Source organism: Oreochromis niloticus, linkage group LG3, assembly GCF_001858045.2.
Source record: "Oreochromis niloticus isolate F11D_XX linkage group LG3, O_niloticus_UMD_NMBU, whole genome shotgun sequence".
In the NCBI taxonomy this organism is placed as follows: Eukaryota; Metazoa; Chordata; class Actinopteri; order Cichliformes; family Cichlidae; genus Oreochromis; species Oreochromis niloticus.
Genome location: NC_031967.2, coordinates 65,772,639 through 65,787,916, shown reverse-complemented (window position 1 = coordinate 65,787,916; position 15,278 = coordinate 65,772,639). Strand labels below are relative to the sequence as shown.

Here is a 15,278-nt window from a genome sequence, read left to right as displayed (position 1 = left end):
TTATAAGGCACATTACGCAAAACAAAACAGTCAAATAAATCAAACTTTACTCAACTCATTCTTCTTGCTTCCTCTACTTTCATACCATTGATTCATTAATGTTGAATTCTCTGGCAGCTGCTCTATTCATATTTTCTGGACCTGAAAACAGGGTTTGATATTTGGTTTTATTCTAAAATACTGGACTTATTTTTCTACGAAGGTTTGGACTTAGAGAGAGTTTAAACAAGAGAAAAAACTGTGAAAATGTTCATGCCTGTCTGCAAAAAGTGTATAAAGTGTTTAGTGAGGGGTTTTACAGCCTCAACACTCAAGTTTTGTCCACTGCCACCCCCTCCTACTTTAGTGTTCCCGGTCAATATTGACCGGTCCTTGTTAACTGCTCTTAAATTAGTGCAAAAATCATTTTTCACCACCAAATTTTATTCAATCTTCTTTAGCTGTGAACAATGCCTCAAAGTAGTGTTTAATATGAATAAATAGAATTAGACATAAAATAACTGCAGTGAAAATACAAATAGGCATTGATAATGTATTACAAAATGAACATGTAATGTAAATGTAGGAGACATATGAGTTGGTCCTTTTTTAATTAAGTGGGTTGGTTTAAATACACTCACTGTATTGGTGCACGGGTGTGAGGCGTGACTCATGGGTGCATTTGTTTAATAGTTTGATTCCATGTCCTCGTTTTGTATAGTGTACAGTACCATGTGGGATAAAAGGAGCAAATAGTACAGAAGTGTATCTCATGTGTTTATTGTTGCGCGTCATCTGTGTCATGTTTAGCCTGCCACAACCATTGATTGGAGGAGCCACAATAACTTGTCAACAGACGAGTTCGTAGGTTTTATTGGATTATTTATATATAGATGAGTTTTATTGGTGAGAATTTAATAGTTTTCTGTTGCCTTAGTCCACGCAGCTTGTAGATTAAGCCTGTAGCTACACACAACAGATTTCTTTCAGGAGTTTTATTCCCGTTTTCAGCAGTACAGCTGCATTAGGTGTTGTACTGATTTGCTTTCTAGTTATTGTGCATCATGCAGCTGAAGCCATTGGCTTGGGAGTACCGCCGCAGTTTGTGTTTAAGACAGTTTGTCTTCCTCACAGCTGACGGTATGGAGGTACATAAATACCCACCGCTAGTATGTACGGAAGACTAGGTTGAGTTAGTTAGGTTTAATAGGCAGATTAGTGGGGGATATTGCTTCTGTTAATTGTGTGTTTCCAAGGTTTATTGAGGGGAATATCATCAAGTTGATGTGTTGGAATGAAGCTGTGTGGCATAGGTGCAGTTCAGCATTTGGATTTTGTAATGTTTTGAAGAAAAATGGAGACACACCAATTAATACAATGAGTTGATGTGGATGAAAGAAAAGACAGCCAAAACCAACTGCTAAGGCTTTGGAGAATCAGATTGAAAGGCTTCAAACAGAACGTCATACTAAGATTAATAAAATTAAAAATGTCATAAAGGTTATTAAAGAATTAAAGCAATCTGAAGATAATGTTTCGGTTGTTCAGGCTCAGTTAGGGAATTTGTTTGCGTTGCTTAATGAGGCAACTCATCTGCATTAAACCTTGCTTCCTTTGCTTCCCCAAGAAGAGCAAGAAAAACAAACTGCTTGCTTCACAAGTGTGCGAGCACATAATACTGAGTTTATGGAAGAGATAAAGAAATGGCTTCATGATGCAAAAGGAAACCCTCAGAGTACAAATCAAGTGTTTGAGCTTGATTTGTCACAGCTAAATCTGCCTGGTGTAGATTCTTCTGATGTATTGCCTGCTGAAAATGGTTCTGGTGCTTCTCGGCACACTGGGAATGTTGGTAAAAGTGCTGCGATAGATGATGTTAATCCAAGTGATAGCATCTCTAATGTTGGAAACAGAAGTTGTAGGAAAAATAAATCATCACTCATCTTGATGCATTCTCAATCATCCAGGAAAGTAAATCTCCAAAAGTTGAATCTGTTCATCTCGACGTAGCGTTTTGTGGGAGAAACGTTTCGTCACTCATCCAAGCGACTTCTTCAGTCTCAGCTGACTGCAGGTTTTCCCAATCTTATAAACAGTACATTTGCATAATGACTGAAACCAGCCCACTGAAGGAACAATGGGCTGGGAGGTCAGTTCCTTAATCATAATTATGCAAATTCCCATGACCATTGATCAACATTCACCGACCAAAACCCACTGATCAAAGAACACTGATCAATGGCCATGAGTACCATCCACAGAGAGTTGGGGAATGGCTGCAATCACAGCATTGTAAGATGGCGAAAGATGTACCCTTAGGTCCCCTCCTCCCCTGTACACATCCTGGACAGGGAGGAACGCTGGTTTGAGCGCGGAGTCAAAGAGGCCATTTACGTGAAAAGGGAAAGACCATCTCTGAATCGAGGAGGGGGCCTAAGGGTACATCCGCCCCTGTGCTGCTCAGGATGTTATCTGGTCGACTTGTTAAATAGTCCGTAATCCAACCAGTGGGGCGTCCACCTGCATTTCTGTGAGCTTATTCCCCAGCAGTGATGGTCTGATCGTGTTAAAAGCACTGGAGAAGTCAAAGAACATGACCCTCACAGTGCTCCCAACAATGTCCAGATGAGAATAAGCCTGGTCCAGCAGGTAGATGATGGCATCCTCCACACCGATACGAGGTTGATAAGCAAACTGCAGGGGGTCCAGCCAGGGCTCCACGAGCAGACGCAGATGTTTCAGGATGAGCCTCTCTAGCGTCTTCATGACATGTGAGGTCAGAGCCACTGGCCTGTGGTCACCGAGGGTCGACGGGTTGATCTTTTTAGGGACAGGAACCAGGCAGGATATCTTCCAGAGTGATGGGACTTTCTGCATTTCCAGACTCATGTTGAAGATCCGTTGTAGAACTCCAGACAGCTGGGAAGCACAGCACCTGAGGGCCCTGGGACTGAAACCATCAGGGCCAGCAGCTTTGCTGGAGTCGAGTCTGCCCAATTCTCTTTTGATGTCATCTGCTGAGAGGGACAGGGTTAGACAGTCTGAGGGGGCAGGAGAGGGGGGAGGCAAAAGGAGAAGATGAGAAGAGCTGGGTGTGGAGACAGGAGACGCAGGGCAGTCGAACCTATTGAAGTGCAGATTAAGGTTTTGACTTTTGACGTCCCCATCCATCCCAACACCTCTCTTTCGTCTCAGGCCAGTGATGCCCGCATTCCATTCCACACCTCCCTGGTGTTGTTTTCCTGCAGTTTGTTTTCCAGCCCCCTTCTGTAGGACTCTTTACCCTCTGCAATCTTGGCTTTCAGCTCCTTCTGCACCAGTTTCAGCTGATCTCTGTCACCGTTTCTGAAAGCTCTTTTTTTCTTGTTCAGGGTTGCTTTGATGTCTTTGGTAACCCAGGGCTTATTGTTGGGGAAGCACAGAATGTTTTTTGGGGGGACCACAGTGTCAACACAGAAGTTGATATAATCTGTAACACAGCCTGTCAGATTGTCAATATTGTCCTGATTGGAATCACAAAGAACATCCCAGTCAGTTGACTCAAAGCATCCCTGCAGAGTCTCTTCCGACTCCCTTGTCCATGTTGTAACCGTTTTTGTGGCTGCAGGTTGTCTCTGAACGGCAGGTCTGTAAAGGGGCTGGAGGTAGACCAGGTTGTGATCAGCCCTGCCCAGAGGAGGGAGAGGGCAGGAGGTGTATGCCTCAGTGGCATTGGCATAAAACAGGTCGAGTGTTTTATTGTCTCTTGTTTTGCAGTCCACATACTGCCTGAATGTAGGTAGAACAGTGGAGAGGTTTGTGTGGTTAAAATCGCCCGTTATAGCCACAAACGCAGAGGGACTACGATTTAGTAGGTCCGCTGTCGCAGAGCTGATGACATCATACGCCTGCGCCGCGTTGGCATCAGGGGCGATGTAAACAATGACGATAATGGCGAGGGAAAACTCCCTTGGTAAATAATATGGTCGAAGACCGACTGCTAACAGTTCAATGTGTTTGTTACACACAGCCATTCTCACCTTAACGTGACTGGGGGAACACCAGCGGTTGTTAACATAAAGAGCGAGTCCTCCTCCCCTCTTCTTCTCGCTACTGCCTGGGTCCCTGTCCGCTCTCACACACGTAAATCCGTTTATATCCACCACCTGGTCCGGGATGTTTTTGTGCAGCCATGTCTCCGTGTAACACATAACACTGCATTCTCGGAAAACTTTCTCTGTCCTTGTTAGCGTCGCGATCTCCTCCATCTTATTAACCAGCGATCTGACATTGCCAGTCACTACTGACAGGAGAGCAGGACGAAATCTTTTCCTCCTCAGTCTTCGTGTTTTCCCGGCTCTGCAGCCGCGCTAGTTCCTCTTGATCCCCGCAGGGATCTCATGCTGAACACCGGCATGGCTATGCTGTCTTAGTCCCAGCAGCTGGTCCCGGCTATAGACAAAGGGGCTGCGTGGCGTCGCAGTCATCTCAGTAGTTTTACAAAGAGTTTCTAGTCCAAACACGGATAAAAATTTCTCAACAACACAAGAAGTATAAACCAAAAAACTAACTAAGTAGACAAAAAGAAATAAATAAGAGGAAAAGAAAGAAAGGGGAAAGTAATTTTCAACTGTAGAGAGCATGCTAGACAGGCTACCATCCGAGAAGGTGCCGGAAGTAGGAAAAGTAACAGCAGTCTACATACTTCCAGACACTAATATTAGCTCAGTGCTTGCTTACCTGCATGACTCGATCTCCTGACAGCAACAGACATATCCAGAGGGAGTACACATCATCGCAGGGGACTTCAACAGAGCATGCTTAAGAACTGTGCTGCCTAAACTTGTTCAGTACGTGATTGTGTCTCCAGTGACTCCAGTGGTTGAAAAGTGCTTAAAGAAGCTGGTCCTAAAACACATAAAGGACTGCCTCCCACCCAGCTTCAACCCCCACCAGTTTGCCTATAAGGCAAACAGGTCCACCGAGGATGCATTTTCAAACTTGGACTTCCCCCCGCTCCACATGTGCATGGATCAGAAACTGACCGTTCACAATCAGTCAGGCAACCAGAGATCATCCGCCCTGTCACTCAGCACTGGCTCACTGCAGGGATGTGTGCTGAGTCCATTCCTATACACCATCAACACCAGTGACTCCCACGCACTAGTGATGGTGAGATGAACCCTCATGATGAACTGAAGCTTTCCATCCAACTAGTCGACTCATGGTTCGAAGCATTGTGATGATTCATTTGCTCTACTGCGCCATCAAGTGGACGATTCAAGTGAAACAGGCTCTTTGATTATACTGATGTGATGTGTAAACCTCTAAACTGAATAATTAAATTGTTTTCATGGTTATTTATCCCGAATATTGTCTCAGTATGTCTGATACAAAAGAGAAAGTGGAAACTATCAGGACAGAGTTTTGGTATGATTGTGTAACTGTGTAATCATGCTTATGTACATCTGGATAATGACACAAACTAGTGTGGTGCTTCACTTTTTAATAAACTAAAAGACAGAAATCAGATTATAGGATCTGTAGTGTTGTTTATTTATATTATGGTACTTATCATTTGTGATATTTATTAGTGTGCATACTTTATTAGGAGAGATGAGATTAAAAAAAAATCTCTTCCTTGCTGGTTCCATCGAAGAAGAAATGCTCAAGTAACTATGTAGCACGCACGTAATCCACAACACAATGTGATGGTGGGAATCAGCTGTGTTTTGCTGCCCATTTTATTTTGAATCTGGCGCGAACCGGCGAGCCAGTTCCTGAATCATTCATGTGGTACGGACTGCCCGCGAGGCCTCGAACGTCACTGCATATGTAATCAAAGCAAGCCTCGATACGCGCTTCACAAAAACTCCCCCGAGATTACCCGACACACACTTCGAAGCTTCGACACACAGGACACATCACTACCACGCACCCCATCACCAACGATGATGACACCGCCTACAGAGATGAGGTCCAGCGACTGACCGAATGATGTAGCTACAATAACCTCACCCTAAACACCAAGAAAACAAAGGAAGTGGTCATGGACTTCTGCAGAACAAGAACTGATCCCCCTCCCCTCTCCATAAAAGGTGACTATGTGGAGAGGGTTTGACTATGTAAAGAGGCTCCTTTAAGTTCCTCAGCACCCACATATCTGAGGACCTATCCTGGTCCACAAACACATCAGTCCTGGTGAACAAAGCCCAGCAGCGCCTCCATTTCTTGAGGGTTCTGAGATGGAACAGGCTGCAGACTGACCTCCTAGTGTCCTTCTACTGTGCCACTATTGAGAGTGTGCTGGTGCACGCCATCCCTGTGTGGTACGCTGGTTGCACAACAGCTGACAAGAAGAGACTACAGAGGGTCATCAGAACTGCAGAGAAGGTGATCGGCTGTCCACTCCCCTCCCTGGAATTAATTGCCAGCTCAAGATGTCTCCAGAGCCAGGGTGATTATAAAGGACCACCTCCATCCTAACCACCACCTCTTCAACATCCTGCCCTCTGGAAAAAGGTTCACACGCCCAGAGAATCCACAACCACTTCAAGGACAGCGGCGACACACGGCGCATGTGGCAGGGCTTACAAGCCATCACTAACTACAGGACGACATCACCTGCCTGGGATGGTGACGGCTCCCTCCCAGATGCGCTGAACAACTTCTACGCTCGGTTCGACAGGCAGAATGACGTGGCGGCGAGGAAGTCCACCCCTCCTCCGAACGACCAGGTGCTGTGTCTCACTACAGCTGAGGTGAGGAAAACTCTACGCAGAGTCAACCCACGTAAAGCTGCCGGACCAGACAACATCCCAGGCAGAGTGCTCAGAGAATGTGCTGAACAACTAGCAGATGTTCTCACCGACATCTTCAACATCTCTCTGAGCAGTGCCGTCGTTCCCACGTGCTTCAAGGCCACCACCATCGTCGCCGTGCCCAAGAAGTCTTCTGTGTCCTGTCTCAACGACTATCGTCCTGTTGCACTCACACCCACCATCATGAAGTGCTTCGAGCGGCTCGTCATGCGACATATCAAGTCCCTGCTGCCCCCCTCACTGGACCCACTGCAATTTGCATACCGCCATAACCGCTCAACGGACGACGCCATCTCCACTGCACTCCATCTTGCCCTCACACACTTGGACAAGAAGGACACACACGTTCGAATGCTGTACATAGATTTCAGCTCAGCATTCAACACGATCATCCCCCAACAACTGATCGGAAAGCTGAGCCTGTTGGGCCTGAACACCTCCCTCTGCAACTGGATCCTGGACTTTCTGACCGGAAGGCCTCAGTCAGTACGGATCGGGAACTGCACCTCCAGCACCACCACACTGAGCACTGGGGCCCCACAAGGCTGCGTGCTCAGTCCTCTGCTATTCACACTGCTGACTCATGACTGTGTAGCAACACACAGTTCAAATCACATCATTAAGTTCGCTGATGACACGACCGTGGTGGGTCTCATTAGCAAGAACGACGAGTCAGCGTACAGAGAGGAAGTGCAGAGATTAACGATCTGGTGTAAAGACAACAACCTGTCTCTGAATGTTGACAAGACAAAAGAGATGGTTGTTGACTTTAGGAGGACACGAGGCGACTGTAAGAGCCAATTAAAGGTTAATTTTATTGGTACTGGTAAAATGATTAGAGGAGAAATATACATGTTTGATGTTAAGAATATAATTTCTAGTTAATTTTAAAATACTGTTTTGTTAAAGGTATAAGAATATAGAAGTGCAACATTCTAATGCGCTTTTTAGTATTTTGGGCTTCCGGCACACGGTAGTTACGTAGTTGGAGAGTCAGACAAGCTGGAAGCAACACAGTTTTTTGACCGAGCCTTGCCATGTAAATTCAAAGTTTCAATAAACATCTTTTTTGCAAGAAAAGAAAATGGACTTGCTCGCGTTTCAAATGCATGTTGCCGGACTGACTCCTAAAGGTGGGACAGAAGAGTGAAATAGAGACGGAGTGCCGCCACTACATAAGTCAAAAAACTCGCTTCACCAGTAAGTGGGGGATCGGCTGCACGGCGCTCGGATGGAAGGGCGCAGCCTAGCGGAATGTAAGATAAAAGGCACTGCTTAAGGATGCTGGCACAGAACCGGATAATTCTTTGGATTATTCTTTAGAAGAAGGTAACAAACTCTTTTATTCATGCTGTAAGAGGAAAAGGACGTCTTTCGGCGGCTCGTTAAGCTTGGTGGAAAACGAAAGTGAAACTTAACTTCGTGCCGTCGTCAACCCTGCTCTCTTTTTTCTCTCTCTGCCTGTGGGACTGCATGTTGTAAAACAGGATTTGATGCAGTCAATGTGGAGTTTTTGGCACGTTATGAAGCTGGTTTACACTATGTCTATTAAAAAAAATCTAAGGAGAAGACAAATAGTGCATGCAACTTGAGCCAATAAACTACTGCAACTTGTAAGATGGCAGATGAAAGAGAGGTGGGAAGAACGTGTAAGTTAACAGAGAAGGCTTTGGAAGAAAAATTACAAAGATTCATTGCCTTAAGAAGATGAACATTAGGAACAATCACAGGCAAAATAAAGGAGATAAAGACAATGATGAGTGATGCTCAGAACCTTCAAAATGTGAATGAAAAGATGGAAAGTGACTTTGCATTGGCTCTGAATGAGTTTCACAGTCACAATAACCAAGTTATGAGCCTTTTGTCTGAAGAAGAAAAAATTTTTGACCAGGACAATTGGTTTGAGCCCAAAATGGCATCAATAACAGAGTTTATGAAAACAACAAAGAAATGGATAGCAGAGGATCATAAGCATATGATTCCAAATGAAACTGAGCAGCAGGAGCACGTTGCAGATGACTTGGAGGAAGCTGTGAACCCAGATGACAGTGCATCACAGGTTGGAGCTAGAAAGGATGTAGTTCATAGCTCGCGTGGGTCTCAAGTCAGCCGAGCATCTACAACATCTAGAGTTTCCTCCACTCGTGCTAAACAGGAGGCAGAACACGCAGCCTTGCTGGAACGGGCCGCAGCATTGAAGAAAAAGCAAGAACTTGAGTTAGAGTTGGCCAGGATTAGGCAACATCTTGAGCTTGAAACAGCAAGAGTCAAAGCAGAAAAGGAAGAGTTAGAGTTGGAGACTGCATTAGCAGAAAGTCAAGCAAAGTTAAAGGTGCTCAAAGAATATGAAAGATCTGAAGATGGGCTGAGCAGTTATGTGTCAATACAAAGATCGCAAGGTCGAGGAGTTAAAAAGGAAAGAGTTGGCATAATGCTCCCACAACAAGCTGATGTGAGTAGTCACGCTAATTCACAAGTGCAAAACTCACAGGTACCACAACTGTCTCATCCGGTCTCCACTCATGGGCTTAATGCTCACATTAACAGAAGTGATGATCTATTGTCAGTCATGCAGAAACAGAATGCAATCACTGAGTTACTTGTGAAACAGCAGCAGCTGGCTCAGTTGCCAACAAAGGACATTCCTGTTTTTAAAGGTGATGCATTACAGTATAAGGCCTTCATAAGAGCCTTCGAACATGCAGTAGAGCAAAAGACTGATAACGATCAAGATAAGCTGTATTTTTTGGAACAGTTCACTGCTGGCGAACCACAGGAGCTAATTCGCAGTTGTGTTCACATGACTCCTAGCAAAGGTTACCGTGAGGCCAGACGGTTGCTACATAAGCACTATGGAGATGAGCTAAGGATCGCAAGCGCATTCATTGAGAAAGCACTCAAATGGCCGCAGGTGAAAAATGACGATGCAAAAGCATTAAATGCTTATGCTATGTTCCTGACTGGATGTCGCAACACCATGGAAGATGTTGAATTTTTGGAAGAGATGGATAATCCAACCAATCTGCGCACAGTGATATCCAAGCTGCCCTACAAAACCAGAGAACGCTGGCGTGTAGAAGCATTTGAACTCCAAGAAAAGAGGGGCAAAAGAGCAAGATTTGCAGATTTGGTGAACTTTATAGACCGCCAGGCTAAAATAGCTATGGATCCACTCTTTGGTAATATCCCAGACAACCGTGCAGTGAAAGGTGGAAAGACTGACCAAAAGGAAAGATATCCAGCAAAGAAGGAGTTTCTAGGAAGCAGTTTTGCCACCAACATTTCCGCTGAGAACAAAAGACAAGAAACAAACGTTAAAACTGAAAATTCAATCAAGACAGTGAGTGCCTTTGAGAAGCCATGTTTGTATTGTCAGCAGCCTCACACTCTTGCTTCTTGTGGCAAGATTAAGAATCAACCACACAAAGAACGTGTAGATTTCTTGAAGTCAAAGGGACTCTGTTTTGGATGTTTGGTTTATGGGCATCTCAGCAAGTTCTGTAAGCGCAGAATGGAATGTAAAGAGTGTTCACTAAAGCACCCAGACATTCTGCACATGAGGACAAAAGAAGGTTCTGTGGAAACAGAGAGGAAGGATGTTACTGATGACAATGATGAGGCACCTTGTGCTCAAGTTCCTGTCAGTCAAGAGACTTGTGGGCTTACAGGGGCCGGAGAAGAGGAATGTGTGCTCTCTATAGTACCAGTCAAGATCAAATCTAAAATGAGTGGTAAATATATAGAGACATATGCCTTTTTGGACCCGGGAAGCACGGCAACATTCTGCACTGAAGATCTACAAAGGAAACTGAATGTTAAAGGAAAGCCTACACGGATACTTCTAAGTACCATGAGTCAAGAAAAGCCAGGAGAACAGAAACTCATGAACAGTTTTGTTATATCAGACCTGGAAGTGTGTGGGTTGGAAGATTCCAAGTTCGTTGACTTACCCAAGGTGTTCACTCACACTAGTATACCTGTGAGTAGTGGAAACATACCCAGGCAGTCAGACATTCAGAAGTGGCCTTATCTACGTGAAGTGAAGCTACCAGAGATAGAGGCTAATGTAGACCTGCTTATAGGAGCCAACTGTGCAAAAGCAATGGAGCCATGGCGTGTCATTAATGGACAAAATGGAGGTCCTTATGCAGTGAAGACCACCATTGGTTGGGTTGTGAATGGACCCATAAGAAAAGAACTAAATGACACAGAAAACAAAGAACCACATTTCTCAGTAAGCCGAATCTCCTTAGTGGAAGTTGAGAAGCTACTGGTCCAACAGTATAACATTGATTTTTCGGAACGTAATTATGATGACAAAGAGGAAATGTCACAAGAAGACAAACAGTTTCTACGAGCAGTAGAAAAGACAACGACCTTCGAAAATGGACACTATAACATTGGATTGCCACTTAAGAATGAGAATCTGCAAATGCCAAACAACCGTTGTGTTGCGGAGCAGCGGATAGCATGTTTGTTCAGGAAGTTTAAGAAGAATCCTCAGTTTTTTGAAGATTACAAGTGCTTCATGGAAACCATCATCACCAAGGGCTATGCAGTTCCAGTGCCAGACCACCAGTTGAGCCGTGACGACAACAGAGTGTTCTATATACCACACCATGGGGTGTATCACCCGAAGAAGAGAAAGTTGCGAGTCGTGTTCGACTGTACGGCTTCATACCAGGATATGTCTCTAAACAAGGAGTTACTGCAGGGACCGGATCTGACTAACACGCTGGTGGGTGTTCTTTTAAGATTCCGTGAAGAGCCAGTAGCGCTGATGGCAGACATTGAATCAATGTTTTACCAAGTCAATGTACCAGAAAGGGATGCTGATCTTCTTCGTTTTCTTTGGTGGCCAGATGGCAAGCTGGATGAGCCCATGAAGGAATATAGGATGATGGTGCACCTATTCGGAGCTACTTCCTCACCAAGTGTCGCCTCATATGCGCTAAGAAGAACGGCAGAAGATCACAAGGAAGAAGCATCTCCAGAAGCTGTTCAGACAGTCCTGTGCAACTTCTACGTAGATGACTGTCTGAAAAGTGTAGCTACAGAAAAGGCTGCAGTGAAATTAGTCAGTGATCTTCGTGCTCTGTGTACCAGTGGAGGGTTTACATTAACAAAATGGACAAGTAACAGTAGAAAAGTGTTGATGTCAATTCCTGAAGAACACAGAGCCAACGAGGTGAAAGATCTGGATCTTAGGCATGACAGTTTGCCAGTTGAGAGAACTCTAGGTGTACAGTGGAACACAGAAACAGATACCTTCACTTATACTATAAGGTTGCAAGACAAGCCAATGACCAGAAGAGGCATTTTGTCAGTCATTAATTCAATTTATGACCCTCTTGGCTTTCTAGCACCAGTCATCTTGCCTGCAAAACTTTTGTTGAAAGATCTCTGTAAAGAGCAGCATGGTTGGGACAAGGAGATCAACGAAAAGCATGCAACAGTTTGGAAAAAATGGAAAGAAGACGTTGTACTCCTCTCCAACTTCCATGTGAGTAGATGCCTAAAACCTACAGGTTTCGGATGCACCGTTGTTGCACAGTTGCACCATTTTTCCGATGCTTCAGATTACGCATATGGAACTGTCTCTTACCTGTTGATGGAAAATAGACATGGCAGGAGACATTGCGCCTTTCTCATTGGGAAATCAAGAGTTTCTCCGCTCAAGCAAGTCACAATTCCTAGGCTTGAGCTGACTGCAGCAGTGATTTCAGTGAGGATGGACAGATTACTGCGACAAGAACTTCAAGTTCCTCTGCAACAATCAGTCTTCTGGACGGACAGCACAACTGTGCTTAGATACATTGATAGCGAAACATCTCGCTTCAAAACTTTCGTTGCAAATAGAGTTTCACTGATTCGAGAAGCAACCAAGCCATCGCAATGGAAGTATGTGACATCGGCAGAAAATCCTGCAGATCAAGCAAGCAGAGGCTTAAAGCCAAAAGATCTGCTGGAAGGAGGTTCATGGATTCACGGGCCGAACTATCTTCTAGATGAAAATGAATGGCCAGAACAGCCAGTGAGAAAGAAGGAAAACCTTCAAGATGATCCAGAAGTCAAGACTTCAGCAACGGTTAATATGCTGAAAGTTGAGGGATGCATGGAACCGATGAAACATGTCATTGACTACTATTCAGACTGGACTAAACTGAAAAGAGCAGTGGCCTGGATAATAAAGCTAAGGAAGGTGCTGTGGATCTTAAAGGAAGAAAGAAAACATTACTCGAATATAGTCCAGAAAAATGAAAATGATCCTGAAAAGCAAAAGTTAAAGTTGCAAGTGCACATGGAGACATTTAAATCTGCAATGGGAAAGAAAGCACTTGCTTTGGAGGATCTTGAGGCTGCCGAATCAGAAATTGTTCGCTTCAGCCAGAAACAACATCATGGAGAGGAGATCAAAATCCTACAGAAGGGAGGACAGCTCAGTTGTAGCAGCCAGCTGTTCAAATTAGACCCAGTTCTGCGAGATGGGGTGCTGAGAGTGGGCGGCAGACTCAATAAATCAGGCTTGCCAGAAAATGCTAAACAGCCAGCAATTCTTTCTAAACACAGCAAAGTCTCTGAAATCATCTTGAGAGATATCCATCAACGAACTGGTCACTGTGGTCGCAATTATGTGCTGGCCCAGTTGCGATGCAGATATTGGATTCCACAAGCCAATTCGGCAATTAGAAAGATAATCAACAAATGTCAAATTTGCCGTAGGATTTCTGGAAGGGTTGGTGAACAGAGGATGGCAGACTTACCTGAAGACCGTCTTCTACCAGACAAACCTCCGTTCACGAACACTGGTGTTGACTACTTTGGCCCATCTGATGTCAAGCGGGGCCGGGGTACTGTCAAAAGATATGGTGTCATGTTTACCTGCCTCACTCTCAGAGCTGTACATATTGAAGTTGCAGACAGTCTTGACACAGACTCCTGTATCAATGCGATTCGACGTTTCATCTGCAGAAGAGGTCAAGTTACCATCATGAGGTCAGATAATGGCACAAACTTTGTGGCAGCGGAAAGGGAGTTGAGGGAAGCCGTGCAAAGATTGGATAACGACAAGATAGAAAGAGTCCTACAACCAAAAGGTATAAAGTGGATTTTTAACAGCCCGGCTGCTTCACATCAAGGTGGAGTTTGGGAGAGACAAATTCGAACAGTGCGTCGAATTCTCAGCGCTCTCTTGAAGGAACAAGTGCCAAATGAAGATTGTCTTCATACGATAATGTGTGAGATTGAAAGCATCATTAATGGAAGACCTCTGACAAGCATCTCAGATGACATAAATGACGTTGAAGCTTTAACGCCGAGCCATCTGTTGCTGCTTAAGTCACAGCCCCTCATGCCTCCAGGTGTCTTCAACAAAAATGATGCATACACCAGAAGAAGATGGAGACAGGTTCAATATCTGGCAGATTTGTTTTGGACCAGATGGACTCGTGAATATCTTCCACTTCTGCAAGAGCGCCAGAAGTGGCTGAAACCGAGAAGAAACTTCATGGTCGGAGATCTTGTGCTGCTGGTGGACAGTTCTTCTCCACGCAACTCTTGGCTCATGGGGAGAGTGGTTGAGACGTTGCCAGATTCAAGTGGAACAGTCCGAAGATTGAAAGTAAAAACTAAAAGCAACATCCTGGAAAGACCCGTTAACAAGTTGTGTCTTCTGGAGGAGGCTTCATCCGAGCGATGAAGAGAAAGAATGTTTGTTCATGGACATTACAATTAGGTTGGCTCTTAATGATTAATGTGTAAGTTAGTAATTGTTTAGTTCTCCCACCTAACCAATTAGGGGCCGGATGATGTAAGAGCCAATTAAAGGTTAATTTTATTGGTACTGGTAAAATGATTAGAGGAGAAATATACATGTTTGATGTTAAGAATATAATTTCTAGTTAATTTTAAAATACTGTTTTGTTAAAGGTATAAGAATATAGAAGTGCAACATTCTAATGCGCTTTTTAGTATTTTGGGCTTCCGGCACACGGTAGTTACGTAGTTGGAGAGTCAGACAAGCTGGAAGCAACACAGTTTTTTGACCGAGCCTTGCCATGTAAATTCAAAGTTTCAATAAACATCTTTTTTGCAAGAAAAGAAAATGGACTTGCTCGCGTTTCAAATGCATGTTGCCGGACTGACTCCTAAAGGTGGGACAGAAGAGTGAAATAGAGACGGAGTGCCGCCACTACAGCGACCATTCACCGCTGAGCATCAGCGGCTCCTCTGTGGAGATCGTCGACAGCACCAAATTCCTGGGCGTCCACCTGGAGAAAGACCTCGGCTGGTCCCTCAACACCAGCTTCCTGCACAAGAAAGCCCAACAGCGTCTCTTCTTTCTGAGAAGACTGAGAAAGGCCCACCTTCCACCACCGATCCTGACCACCTTCTATAGAGGAACTATCGAGAGCATCCTGAGCAGCTGTATCACTGCCTGGTTTGGGAACTGTGCCAAATCGGACCGCAAGACCCTACAGCGGATAGTGGGAACAGCAG

General features: G+C 44.7%; 1 protein-coding gene across 1 annotated transcript; it reads left to right on the top strand.

Moving 5' to 3' along the window:
• The first annotated feature begins 7,573 nt into the window (after positions 1-7,573).
• Positions 7,574-14,961, top strand: LOC112846296 (uncharacterized). The gene has a single exon (XM_025905749.1). The coding sequence runs from the start codon at positions 8,533-8,535 to the stop codon at positions 14,476-14,478; it is 5,946 nt and encodes a 1,981-aa protein (XP_025761534.1). The 5' UTR covers positions 7,574-8,532; the 3' UTR covers positions 14,479-14,961.
• The last annotated feature ends 317 nt before the right edge of the window (positions 14,962-15,278 follow it).